This window comes from Daphnia carinata, chromosome 9 (genome assembly GCF_022539665.2).
Source record: "Daphnia carinata strain CSIRO-1 chromosome 9, CSIRO_AGI_Dcar_HiC_V3, whole genome shotgun sequence".
NCBI lineage: Eukaryota > Metazoa > Arthropoda > Branchiopoda > Diplostraca > Daphniidae > Daphnia > Daphnia carinata.
This window is the reverse complement of record NC_081339.1, coordinates 7,658,570-7,671,280: the sequence shown is the minus strand read 5'-3', so window position 1 is coordinate 7,671,280 and position 12,711 is coordinate 7,658,570. Positions and strand designations below refer to the sequence as shown.

The window sequence follows — 12,711 nt, the reverse complement described above, 5'->3', positions numbered from 1 at the left end:
GGTTAACCTTTTTCATGACTTGAAAATAAGCCCGACAAAATAAACTTATGGCAATCCGTTTTACATAAAAAAAAAAATGGCGGAAAAAAAAATCGCACTTTTTTCTTTTTTTTTCCGACACGTAGCCATCTACCGCTCAAACTCGTTATTACTGGCGTAAGCAATTTCAGTCCATTGGATGCCATTCGCATTTAGTTCAGTAGCGTGAATGGAGAGAATAACGCGTGGCTGGAGGAACAATTGAAAAATGATAAGATAATACAACAAAATGATGGTAAGTGTAAACATTATTATATTTGTTTTCAATTATTAATTATTGTTTATTAGATCAAATTATGAAGCTGCAGGCCCAATTATTGGAACAATACAAAATATTAGATAACAGCAAAGCTAAGGATGGTAAGGCCTAATACGTAATGATTCTATTTATTTGCTTTTATTCATTCGTGTTTTGTAGCTCAAATTTTGAGTCTACAAGCTCAGCTAGGGGAAAAGAACAAATTGGAACGGAACAGTTTCCAAACAGTGAAGGAGGTTTTTCCAAACTCATCCCTAACTGAACATGAGGATGAATTGGCATTAACCAAATAAGTATAGAATTTTAACAAACAATTATTTATTGTTTAGTTATTCAGTCCACCACCTGACAGTGTGTTAAATTTAAATTCTGTTAGTGCTGCACAAAAAGAATGGTTAGTTATAAGCCCATGCAGTGAAGGAAGTGAACAATTGTGGGACCGTATTTGGGCCGAAAATGGGTGTGGTACGGAAACCAAGATATGGGACAAGTTCAACATGAAACATGGATTAGGTACTTTTTGGTTTTATGTCTATTGAAAAAGTATTTTTAATGCTATTCTTTTGCATTCACAGAATTTAATTGGGGATCAAATCAAGTCTGGAAGTGTTACAGGATGGAAGAGTCAGCCTACAGATGAAAAAACACAGAGTGCATTACCATTAAGGTATGAGGTAAAGTAATAGAGTATGCACATTGTCTAATGAGAAGTACCATCTTGTGTTAATAAATCCAGTACAACAGCAATCCTTTATAGCTCTGTCACAGCTAGAAACCTCAAATAATTCTGCTTCTCTGTCTAAAGAACAACTTGTCCTTTACGTTCAGAGTGTTGGGGAAACTGGATACTTAAATGGCCCTAAAGATGTTTTAATTTTGCTGCCATTGCAGAGATGAACATCATACATGGACTCTTTAGGTATGAAAAGATTTTTCTTCAAATAATTTTGAATTTATGACGAAGAATTTCTCCTCTTTTTTGCAAACCATGTGTAACCTACCAAAAAAAATTTATCCAATAGGAAAGGATTTTCATGTACTGGGAACACAACTGTCAACAATGCAACATTGTACAGGTGCTAGTTTATCATTCAAGAGCCTTATACAATGATGTTAATCTGCAATTTGTATGTCCTTCCCCAAGCTTCCACCAGAAGTTGAATCTATGAGTCATGTAAGTTACATGATCAACAGTTGATATGTTTAACGGTGTTGTTTTTCTTTTCTCAATATAGGTTAATAGTAACATTGGATCTGAAAAAATTCTTGGTTGGGGCAAGACACTGAATAAATTGTATTGATTGGATGGATGACATGACATTTCTATACTTAATTCGGATTCCCCAGACGGTATTTGATATTAAAAAAATTGAAGTGCATATCTGGGCTCCCTTCTTTTCTGAAGCCCCGTTTCCCCTTGACTCGTAATAAGCCCGTAGGGGGTCATGCCCCTACTGTACGGTATATATAAAAACAACATATACCGAGGTTTGGAGGGCTCTGGCCGGAAAGGGGACGTGGGGTGCCGCTTAGTCCGATGATGTGTTCACGGAGGGCGATGTGGCTACCCACAAATCCGAACTAAAGGTTAATCGCTCCTGTAAAAATGTTCCAAATCTTCAGCTCTTCTTCCGGCTTCTCTTAGCCAATCACCGGGTAATCTCCCCGGTGGGTCAACAAGGCAGTGTCTCCCCCTGCCTGGGTTGACGGCAACTTTTGAAAGGACTATTGTGCCTTTTTAAAGTTGCAAAAATAGTTCTGTCACAGCTAGAAGCCTCAAATAATTCTGCTTCTGTTGCTAAAGAACAACTTGTCCATAACGTTCAGAGTGTTGGTGAAGCTGGGTACTTAAATGGCCCTAAAGATGTTTCATTTCATTGGCATTGCAGCGATGAACATCATACATGGACTTTTCAGGTATGAAAGTAATTTTCTTGAAAATTTTTTAAATTATGATAAAGCATTTCTCCTGCTTTTTGCCAACAATGTCTAATCTAAAAAAAAAGAAATTTATCTTATAGGAAAGGATTTTCAGCATACTGGGAACACAACTATCAACAATCCAACATTCTACGGATGTTATTTGATCATTCAAGAGCCTTATACAATGATTGTCATCTACAATTTGTATGGCCTTTCCCAAGCTTCTGTCAGAAGTTGAATCTATGAGTCATGTAAGTCACATGAGCAACAATTGAGGTGCTTAATGGTGTTGTTTTTCTTTTCTCAGTGTAGGTTAATAGTAACATTGGATCTGAAAATTTCTTGGTTGGGGCATGACACTGAATAAATTGTAATGATTGGATGGATGACATGATATTTGTATACTTCATTCGGATTCCCGAGACGGTATTTGATATTAAAAAAATTAAAGTGCATATCTGGGCTCCCTTCCTTTCCGAAGCCCCGTTTCCCCTTGACTCGTAATAAGCCCGTAGGGGGTCATGCCCCTACTGTACGGTATATATAAAAACAACATATACCGAGGTTTGGAGGGCTCTGGCCGGAAAGGGGACGTGGGGTGCCGCTTCGTCCGATGATGTGTTCACGGAGGGTGATGTGGCTGCCCACAAATCCGAACTAAAGGTTAATCGCTCCTGTAAAAATGTTCCAAATCTTCAGCTCTTCTTCCGGCTTCTCTTAGCCAATCACCGGGTAATCTCCCCGGTGGGTCAACAAGGCAGTGTCTCCCCCTGCCTGGGTTGACAGCAACTTTTGAAAGGGCTATTGTGCCTTTTTAAAGTTGCAAAAATAATTGTAATGTGCAGAGAATTGTCAATAAAATTTTTTTTTTATAAAAAATTTTTTGCAAAATTCGTTTCTTTCATTGTCTGTATTCGCTGTGTTCACACGTTACACTTTTTATATTTAGCTTGCTTAATTCACCTTTATTGTTTTTGTCACCTTTGATGGTAAGCATTGTTTCCATTGTTTTATCGTTTTTCTGTATTATATCTGTATTTATCTAGTATTATTTATTACACTCTTTGAATTCTTCAACTTAGATTCAAGGAACAATCTGGATATTTTATGAAGTAATTTTGTATTTTGTTTTACTCGTATGGGAACCGATCCCCAGACATTCAGCGTGTAACGCCGATGCTCTAACATTGAGCCACGAGATATATCTAAATATTTTATTATCGCATATCATATGTTATCGTCTAGGATGTTTATGCAGTCTTTCACAACTATATGTTTATCTTTCTATTGTTTCCATAAGGTTCTTAGCTCTGTGGTAGAGCTCTTATCTGCGATACCTGTTACCCTGGGTTCAAACCCTCAGTAGATGTTTAAAAATGAAGTAGAATAATGTAGAAGAGTATATTGCAGAATTGCATCTCAGTTTTATTCTAAGTGTAAATGCAAGTCCACAAGTGACTAGAAAAAAAAGCCATCTTAAAATCATATGATTCGTGGCTCATTGGTAGAGCATCGGCGAGGTATGCCGAACATCCAGGGTTCGATCCCTGTATAATAATAGAATGCTTACAGATAAACTATAAACCAATACCCGTCACCTTACCATTAAATGTGACAAAAAAAAAATTGATAAATGCAATGTGTGAACAAAGCTAACACAGACAATGAAAGAAACGAATTTTGCAAAAAATATTTTATAAAAAAAAATTTTATTGACAATTCTCTGCACATTACAATTATTTTTGCAACTTTAAAAAGGCACAATAGCCCTTTCAAAAGTTGCCGTCAACCCAGGCAGGGGGAGACACTGCCTTGTTGACCCACCGGGGAGATTACCCGGTGATTGGCTAAGAGAAGCCGGAAGAAGAGCTGAAGATTTGGAACATTTTTACAGGAGCGATTAACCTTTAGTTCGGATTTGTGGGTAGCCACATCGCCCTCCGTGAACACATCATCGGACTAAGCGGCACCCCACGTCCCCTTTCCGGCCAGAGCCCTCCAAACCTCGGTATATGTTGTTTTTATATATACCGTACAGTAGGGGCATGACCCCCTACGGGCTTATTACGAGTCAAGGGGAAACGGGGCTTCAGAAAAGAAGGGAGCCCAGATATGCACTTCAATTTTTTTAATATCAAATACCGTCTGGGGAATCCGAATTAAGTATAGAAATGTCATGTCATCCATCCAATCAATACAATTTATTCAGTGTCTTGCCCCAACCAAGAATTTTTTCAGATCCAATGTTACTATTAACCTATATTGAGAAAAGAAAAACAACACCGTTAAACATATCAACTGTTGATCATGTAACTTACATGACTCATAGATTCAACTTCTGGAAGCTTGGGGAAGGACATACAAATTGCAGATTAACATCATTGTATAAGGCTCTTGAATGATAAACTAGCACCTGTACAATGTTGCATTGTTGACAGTTGTGTTCCCAGTACATGAAAATCCTTTCCTATTGGATAAATTTTTTTTTTGGTAGGTTACACATGGTTTGCAAAAAAGAGGAGAAATTCTTCGTCATAAATTCAAAATTATTTGAAGAAAAATCCTTTCATACCTAAAGAGTCCATGTATGATGTTCATCTCTGCAATGGCAGCAAAATTAAAACATCTTTAGGGCCATTTAAGTACCCAGTTTCCCCAACACTCTGAACGTAAAGGACAAGATGTTCTTTAGACAGAGAAGCAGAATTATTTGAGGTTTCTAGCTGTGACAGAGCTATAAAGGATTGCTGTTGTACTGGATTTATTAACACAAGATGGTACTTCTCATTAGACAATGTGCATACTCTATTACTTTACCTCATACCTTAATGGTAATGCACTCTCAGTGTTTTTTCATCTGTAGGCTGACTCTTCCATCCTGTAACACTTCCAGACTTGATTTGATCCCCAATTAAATTCTGTGAATGCAAAATAATAGCATTAAAAATACTTTTTCAATAGACATAAAACCAAAAAGTACCTAATCCATGTTTCATGTTGAACTTGTCCCATATCTTGGTTTCCGTACCACACCCATTTTCGGCCCAAATACGGTCCCACAATTGTTCACTTCCTTCACTGCATGGGCTTATTACTAACCATTCTTTTTGTGCAGCACTAACAGAATTTAAATTTAACACACTGTCAGGTGGTGGACTGAATAACTAAACAATAAATAATTGTTTGTTAAAATTCTATACTTATTTGGTTAATGCCAATTCATCCTCATGTTCAGTTAGGGATGAGTTTGGAAAAACCTCCTTCACTGTTTGGAAACTGTTCCGTTCCAATTTGTTCTTTTCCCCTAGCTGAGCTTGTAGACTCAAACTTTGAGCTACAAAACACAAATGAATAAAAGCAAATAAATAGAATCATTATGTATTAGGCCTTACCATCCTTAGCTTTGCTGTTATCTAATATTTTGTGCTGTTGCAATAATTGAGCCTCCAGGTCCATAATTTGATCTAATAAACAATAAGTAATAATTCAAAACAAATATAATAATGTTTATACTTACCATCCTTTTGTTGTATTATCTTATCCATTTTTCAACTGTTCCTCCAGACACGCGTTATTTTCCATCCACGCTACTGAACTAACTGCGAATGGCATCCAATGGACTGAAATTGCCTACGCCAGTAATAACGAGTCTGAGCGGTAGATGGCTACGTGTCGGAAAAAAAGAAATAAGTGCGGATTTTTTTTTTCCCGACATTTTTTTTTCTTTTTTTATGTAAAACGGATTGCCATATAAACTCGACAAACTAAGCCCGACAAAATAAGCCCGACAAAATAAGGCCTGCAAAATAAGCTCGACTTTTCGACGAAGTTTAACAATCGTTGGCGCGCCAGTACGGTACAGCGCACTCTTTACTTTTTAGTAATATAGTTTTATTCATTTATTTAGGGAAACTTTCGTGGTAGTCGCTTCCAAATCTGTCGACTTTTTGGGTTTATACAAAACACCAACCTATATAGATAACTATACATGATTTATATTCAAAATTTAACAAGGTTCACGAAAAACGACTTAGTTTTTATCTGGGATCAATCAACAGAAAATGAGCCATTTTTTTCTGAAATCAGTCTTGTATTTTTTGCATAACGTGTCATTTTTTTTTTACATATCGTAGTTCTTAAGCTTTCGACATAATAAAGTACGGTAAGGCAGGATTCCTTCTTAAACTAGGGCAATGCCAAAAACAACCAGGAAACAAAACTGATACACATTTCACGGGAAATTGCCTTATTTTTTCCGGTTTTTCTTCATCCGCTTTAGTGAAATGACAATGGCAAACATTGGTAGTAATCTTGAAGCCTTCTTAAACCATCCTTGACACCAGAGAAAACTAAAAAAATGTAGACATTGTAAAACCTGATAAAATAGAGAAACTACTTTAGATGCTAGTCCATGCTTTTCCCCTTCAGAGTGCGGAAGTATGATGCCTTGCTAGCTTACCTGATGCGTCACAAGCTGATATAAAGACCTAGACCATCAGTTTGGCACGAAATAGTACAGCGGATTCCCTTCTCCAGTAAGGTTCGATATGACTGACCTTAACCATTTTCATTCTTAATTCTTACCGTAGGACACTTACTCCTTACATATTTTAATTCTGAAACAGAATCTCATTTCTTTTTCCTTTTTGATCTTTTCTTAATCCCATTTTTTGGTGTAGGCTTTGGGCATTTGTTGAAGAATGACTATCCATGCTGGAAATTCACCGCTTTTCATTCAAGGCGCAAACTGGGGCATTGAAAATACAATTGAAGTTCCAGTTGATTCTGTGCTTGGCGATCCGGCGTTCGTCTACGTCAACGTGTTTTCCTTGATTTTTCGAGTTGTGGTTCAGCTGGAAAGGCTTTTCGTAAAGAAAAAAACCCGCTCCTCTAGGTAACAAATTCTTTTACTATATGTACAAACCTTCATTTCGTTAGTGCGCGTTGGTTTCATAAACCATTGACGGTCCGAATTGCTATCGTAATTCAATTTCTTACGTTCTTTTAACCGCACATTTGTAGAAAGATCGGTGAAGATCAACACACCATCTTCAAATTACTAGAGAAATCATTGCAGACCACTGGAATCGATGGTAGGGCTTGTCTCCTGAGAGCTATTTGTGAGATGCAGCAAGTCCCGTTTAATCACTACTCGATTATGGGAGAAATTCTGACCGCCCTTTTGACGTAAATAAGATTTTTTTAAATTATTATTGGAAATTCTAATAAAGCAATTTTTATTTTATTTTTACCTGAGCAGACCTAAACGGGCTGCTGGAAACCTGATGCAAGAGTATTTAGAAGCGGAAAAGCTGGGTCAAGCGGATGCGGAATTTTGCATAACAAACTATTCGGGATGTCCAGTATCGCTTTTCAAGATGATGCGCGCGTATAGTACACCAGAAGACAAGCCGCGCAACCATCATCACGCAAAAGATGCCAAAGAAGAGGGAACGTTTCTTGAAGCAGAAGCATCGGACGTGGACCCGGGTGGAATAGACGATGACAATCCGCGGAATGGTATCTCTAATTTTAGAGTCGACATGTTTTAAAATCAATGCGGCATTATATGATCAATTTAAATCAACAAGAAAAAAGCTGAGTGACAAAAAACAGCTACTGTCTATTTATAACTGTTAAGTTTCCTTATTTATTGTCAAATACATTTACCGTCTCACCTTTTTGCGTGTGAAAATTACCGAGAGGAAGTTTTGGAAATAAAACAATACATAATCCACAATCTCACGATAACTATTGACCTTTAATTGAGAGAGAAAATAATCCACGTTGTGTAGATGATTGAGAATTGGTTATGCAATAAAGACAAAATTCACCCCTACACAATCAATTTCCTGACTTTTTAATTTAAATTTTTTTTTTTTGCTTGAAACGTTCCATACGCTTACGCTCGAAAAGTCTATACCAAATGCTACATGTTTTGGAGAAGAAATATAGTTACCGGTAAATCAGTTTCATCCGGAAATCTCGATTTGCCTTTTTTTTTTTCCAGTCATCGGGAATTCTTTCCGCATCGGTTTTTGTCCATGTAAAAAGGTAGTTCACCTTTTCCCTTTACGAAAATAAGCATTAATCTAGCCCAAACAACCACTGAGTTCACGGTGTCTTGAAAAATGGGAAGTGATACAGACACTCACGTAATTTTTCAATGTTAACATTCAGAAGTCCTCGTGATCCACGCAGGTGTAGCATTTGCCTATACACACTCGCTGTTATTTAGGAGAAGACCAAACAGGTATTAGTTAGCAAATGAATTAATCTAACAGGATCGGAAAATTAGTATTTTACGACAGTATGACAGAATACCGTTATTATTAGACGGTGAGTCTTCTCCGTGATACCGCACATATTTCGGATGCTAAAAACATAACGAGAAGTAATCATCTAGCCTTTGGTTGGTTCTCACCAGTACAGAAAGTCACGTAAGTCATGTACAGTAGTTTTTTTTTTTAAGTTTAATCTATAGCGTTCAACGAACTCTTATATGCACATTAGGACATGGCGTGTACACGACATGTATTAATGGCATGCGAATAAAACTATTTGTTGAAATGATTGTCGATTCAGCGATACTTTAGCTTCCAATTAAGATTGACGCATCGTTTACTACGAAAGTAAAGAAAACCACTTGCCTGTAGGTAATAAGATGTCTACTTCCTGAAGGTTATAAAGCTAGGGCAACTTCCGACTTTGCGAACAGTCGTTTGAGAGCATCAGAGGTAACAGCATCAGTGTCAGTCGGGGCTGTGATTTAACGCAAACTAGGCGACAAAGGTAGTTGCATTCCTCCACACCGAAATTATACATTATTGCGTCCTATCCATCCATTAAAAAAAAAAAAAAATCGAGAAGAGTAAATACATATGGTATTATTTGTTATGGTTGTGATTAGAAATGGCTGCACGCAACGCACTTTTAGCGCGGCCCCAATGGGTTATCGCTAACCAGCTGACAATGCCGCTAATAACAGTAGCCGACAACGGGGCAAGATCTGTCCGCGGACTTGTTGCGGCGACCGTTCAGTTCACGATTTTTCTCGACACTCTATTTACGGAGAAAGTTCTACAGGAGCAGGGAAGGTACGATTGACATCGCCAAGCTTATCACTAGTAATTTGATTTTAGCTGTTTTGCTAATTAATATGTTAATCATTGAAAAACAGGAGTAAAGAACGGGACCAATTTCAAATCTACAAAAGTATAGAGGGGGCCTTACAGGTAGCAGGAATGGATGGTAAAGCCTGTCTTCTGCGCACCATTTGTGAGATACAACAAAACCAACTGGAACAATTTACATTGGCAGGCGAATTCGCTACTTTACTTCTAACGTAATTTCGAATTTCCTAAGCCAATACTACGCACAGAACATGCAAACAATCTGTCGTTCTAATTTGTACTGTCTAACTGTTTTTGTCTAACCAGTCCCAGAAAAGGAGAAACGGGATTTACCGGGTTCCTTCACGATTATTTAGTGGCCGAGAAGGTTGGCAGATCGCTCAATCAGTCCTGCAGTGATTCGTTTCCACGTTGCCCGTTGTCACTTTTCGAATACTTCCGTTCGTATGGGACCAGCAGTGCGGCCAATGACGCAACTAATCATGATGATGTTCTTAATCCGAGTTCCATCTCCGAAGATGCTCAGCCGTTAAGGCATAGCTCATCTGATACGAGAGACGATAACGGAGCTAACCGTAAAATGAAAATGAAAGTAGAAAACGACGCAACGTCTGTCCGGAAGAAGCACCCCTTTAGAATGGGAAATGAAATTTAATCGTCACATTTTTAATTATTTAATGTATAATGAACATACCTGTTTAGAAGAAGCAATTTCCCTTTGGAATGAAAACCCGCATTATTGGGAGTGATGTTTCTAGATTTCGATAAAGCTGAAGATTGCTGCCAAGAAGAGACGACTGCCTGTTTATCGACAAAGTGGAAACGCTACATTTAAACGATGATTTATTTATTACTATAATGTACCCGTTTTGGGTTTATTCAAAAACATTCACACGTGTAAAATACAAACCTGAACCGAAATAGCGTGACGTGGCGCTTTAAAACATTTCTTGTCTTTATGATATGGGTACCCAGTTAAATGCAGAAATCCTTGTAACCGACAATCACGAACCCCGCACCAATATGTCTCGCTGCTTGGATTGATGATCAAGATCGTGATGGATTGGATGTCTGTTAGCCCTCCCAATCACCAATCAATTGGTATCATTGAGAATTATACCAAATCCAAAATCACATAAAACCTAGACGGTAAATATAAATTAGTTTGCATGCGCAATCTGATGAATTGCCATCTTTCTTGTTACGTACATCTGTGAGACAAACAAACAATACTAGGCAATTATACGATTCTTTGCACTGTGAGTACGAAGATCGAGTACAGCATATTCAATAATTTTAAAATGTACCGTTACCAAGAAAATTTTATCCTCATATGATCTCGCAATATTAAAAATCCTGCTTCCTGAATTCGGGTTGACTTAATTAGTATTCGTAGCACGGTAACACCACTTTGTCCAAAGATGGCTGGATGCATCCCACAAACTCAACTCCAGGTCATGTTCTTCCCTGTAAAGCAATTTCGAAGCTCATTAGCATCAGGAAGTAGTTTTGGTTTAGAATGACGTAGCCTCTCCTTCGTAAACATTTTTTAAAAAATCTATCACCTTAAGAAAATACCGAATTTTATACGTCAAAAAATTGTGATGAATTTTTCAAAAGTGCTTACCCATGTTCAAACGCCCTGGAACGGCAGGCACGCAATTCGATTACGGAAGATGCTGTTTTTTATGAAGTCCAGCAATTTCCTGGGGTCACGAGAGGTGTGTCCTTGTCGACGTAAGGCAGATGCCGACCGAACAGTTATAAGGCCGTTCATACTTCCTCCTCTTCACAGTCGTCCGTTAGCTTCATTGCAGGATCGCCTTTGAAGGTAGGCTAAAAGGCCATCACTTTTCTTTCTCGTTTTCGCTGGTCTATTCAAGAAAGTAATGTAAATCCGTACATGATGCCTTTTTCCTAAAAAAAAAATTATAATAATAATTTCATTTAAAAACTAAACAGATGGGTACTCGCACTCCTATATTGCTTCGTCCTCATTGGACTATCAACAATCAGTTGACTCTGCCTTTAGTGGCGGTTGATCCCAACGGTCGAACAGCGATTCGTGGACTCATGCAGATGATTATTCCGATTACCATATTTCTTGATACAATTTTCAGTGATAAAGCTGGTTACACTGCAAGGTAAAAGTGCAAAAGTGACTATTGAAGTTCAGTCAACTACAATCCCAATCCACCCAGCAATGTGGGATTACTAACTGAAGTCCTCTTCGATTAATAAGAATAATGATTCGATTGTTCTGTCACAGGTCATTCGGCAATGAACAGTATCAAATCTACAAATCTGTGGAGGGCATATTACAAACAACAGGAATAGATGGAAAAGCGTGTCTTCTTCGTACCATATGCGAGATGCAAACGAACCCGATTGGAGAGTTTACGGTTGTCGGAGAGATCATAACCATCCTATTAAGGTAAAAATCATTTAATACCTAAACATAGAAGGTATTCGATCCTAATTCCTAGTTAAAATTCAGTCCAAAACGAGGAATCAATGATTTTTTACACGACTACATCGAGGCTGAACATATAGGGCAATCGTCTAACATGACTTGCGCTAGAGAGTTCTCAGACTGCCCCATCTCACTTTACAACCTGTTCCGCTCACGTGGTGATTCAAACGAAATTGAGCTCGATGAAAATGAAGAGAATGAATCTTCGGATATAGACGACAATGAAGAGGCTAGTGAACTACATTTGGAAAACAAGGGCAACCCTTTGGTTGACCATTCTGAAGAAGATGGTTTAACAAGTCGTTTCCTTGTGGAAAAAGATATGCATCACAGTATCCGAAACGGAATTGAACACTAACCATTTAAATTGAGCAATGTTAATATTGACGTCCCCTTCAGTACCGCCTGTGTGTTTACATCTATCGAGAAAAAATGATGACGGGTAAAGGGTTCATTCACATAACTGTTAAAACATTTTTTTTTAAATTGTCAAAACTATTGACTGGCATCAAATCGCTTTTCTATGATGGAATAGTGAAATTCCGGATCGCTAATACGTAAAATGATTTGGGAGCAAGCAACGGCAAAAACATTTAGAGATGAAGGTTAACGTCCAAACCAAGTTAACCTGCCGTCCTAGTAATTTCCGACTGTTGCTGCAAGAGATGACGTTTTAGTTTATGAAAAGCGGCTACCATTATTTATTATTGACCTATTGTAAAACTTGCATGCATGTTATAAAGAAAAATGTATGATTCGTCTTTACATTTGATTGCGTAGCTTCCAATTTCCAATTTTCTTTATCTTGTTACCAAACTTACAAGAAAGGCGCTCAGACCCTAAAACCCCATTTTCTTATTTGACAATTATTCCCTTTAACTGAT

General features: G+C 37.8%; 3 protein-coding genes and 2 long non-coding RNA genes across 5 annotated transcripts; 4 read left to right on the top strand and 1 right to left on the bottom strand.

Annotated features, from left to right (window-relative positions):
* The first annotated feature begins 326 nt into the window (after window positions 1-326).
* Window positions 327-750, top strand: LOC132088355 (uncharacterized). The gene is made up of 3 exons (XR_009421852.1): window positions 327-399; window positions 458-591; window positions 675-750. It is a non-coding gene; the product is annotated as an uncharacterized LOC132088355 (long non-coding RNA).
* Window positions 751-4,982: 4,232 nt separating this feature from the next.
* On the bottom strand, window positions 4,983-5,802 carry LOC130700818 (uncharacterized). The gene is made up of 5 exons (XR_009003887.2): window positions 5,739-5,802; window positions 5,614-5,685; window positions 5,422-5,555; window positions 5,202-5,338; window positions 4,983-5,139 (listed from the first exon to the last, which is right to left on the bottom strand). It is a non-coding gene; the product is annotated as an uncharacterized LOC130700818 (long non-coding RNA).
* A 1,071-nt stretch (window positions 5,803-6,873) lies between these two features.
* On the top strand, window positions 6,874-7,902 carry LOC130700817 (uncharacterized). Its single transcript, XM_057522804.2, has 3 exons — window positions 6,874-7,115; window positions 7,244-7,408; window positions 7,482-7,902. The coding sequence occupies exons 1-3, from the start codon at window positions 6,922-6,924 to the stop codon at window positions 7,771-7,773; spliced, it is 651 nt and encodes a 216-aa protein (XP_057378787.1). The 5' UTR covers window positions 6,874-6,921; the 3' UTR covers window positions 7,774-7,902.
* A 1,229-nt stretch (window positions 7,903-9,131) lies between these two features.
* LOC130700814 (uncharacterized) lies at window positions 9,132-10,275 on the top strand. The gene is made up of 3 exons (XM_057522801.1): window positions 9,132-9,318; window positions 9,402-9,566; window positions 9,661-10,275. The coding sequence occupies exons 1-3, from the start codon at window positions 9,134-9,136 to the stop codon at window positions 10,007-10,009; spliced, it is 699 nt and encodes a 232-aa protein (XP_057378784.1). The 5' UTR covers window positions 9,132-9,133; the 3' UTR covers window positions 10,010-10,275.
* A 1,041-nt stretch (window positions 10,276-11,316) lies between these two features.
* Window positions 11,317-12,583, top strand: LOC130700815 (uncharacterized). The gene is made up of 3 exons (XM_057522802.2): window positions 11,317-11,498; window positions 11,624-11,788; window positions 11,852-12,583. The coding sequence occupies exons 1-3, from the start codon at window positions 11,317-11,319 to the stop codon at window positions 12,183-12,185; spliced, it is 681 nt and encodes a 226-aa protein (XP_057378785.1). The 3' UTR covers window positions 12,186-12,583.
* Window positions 12,584-12,711: the final 128 nt, after the last annotated feature.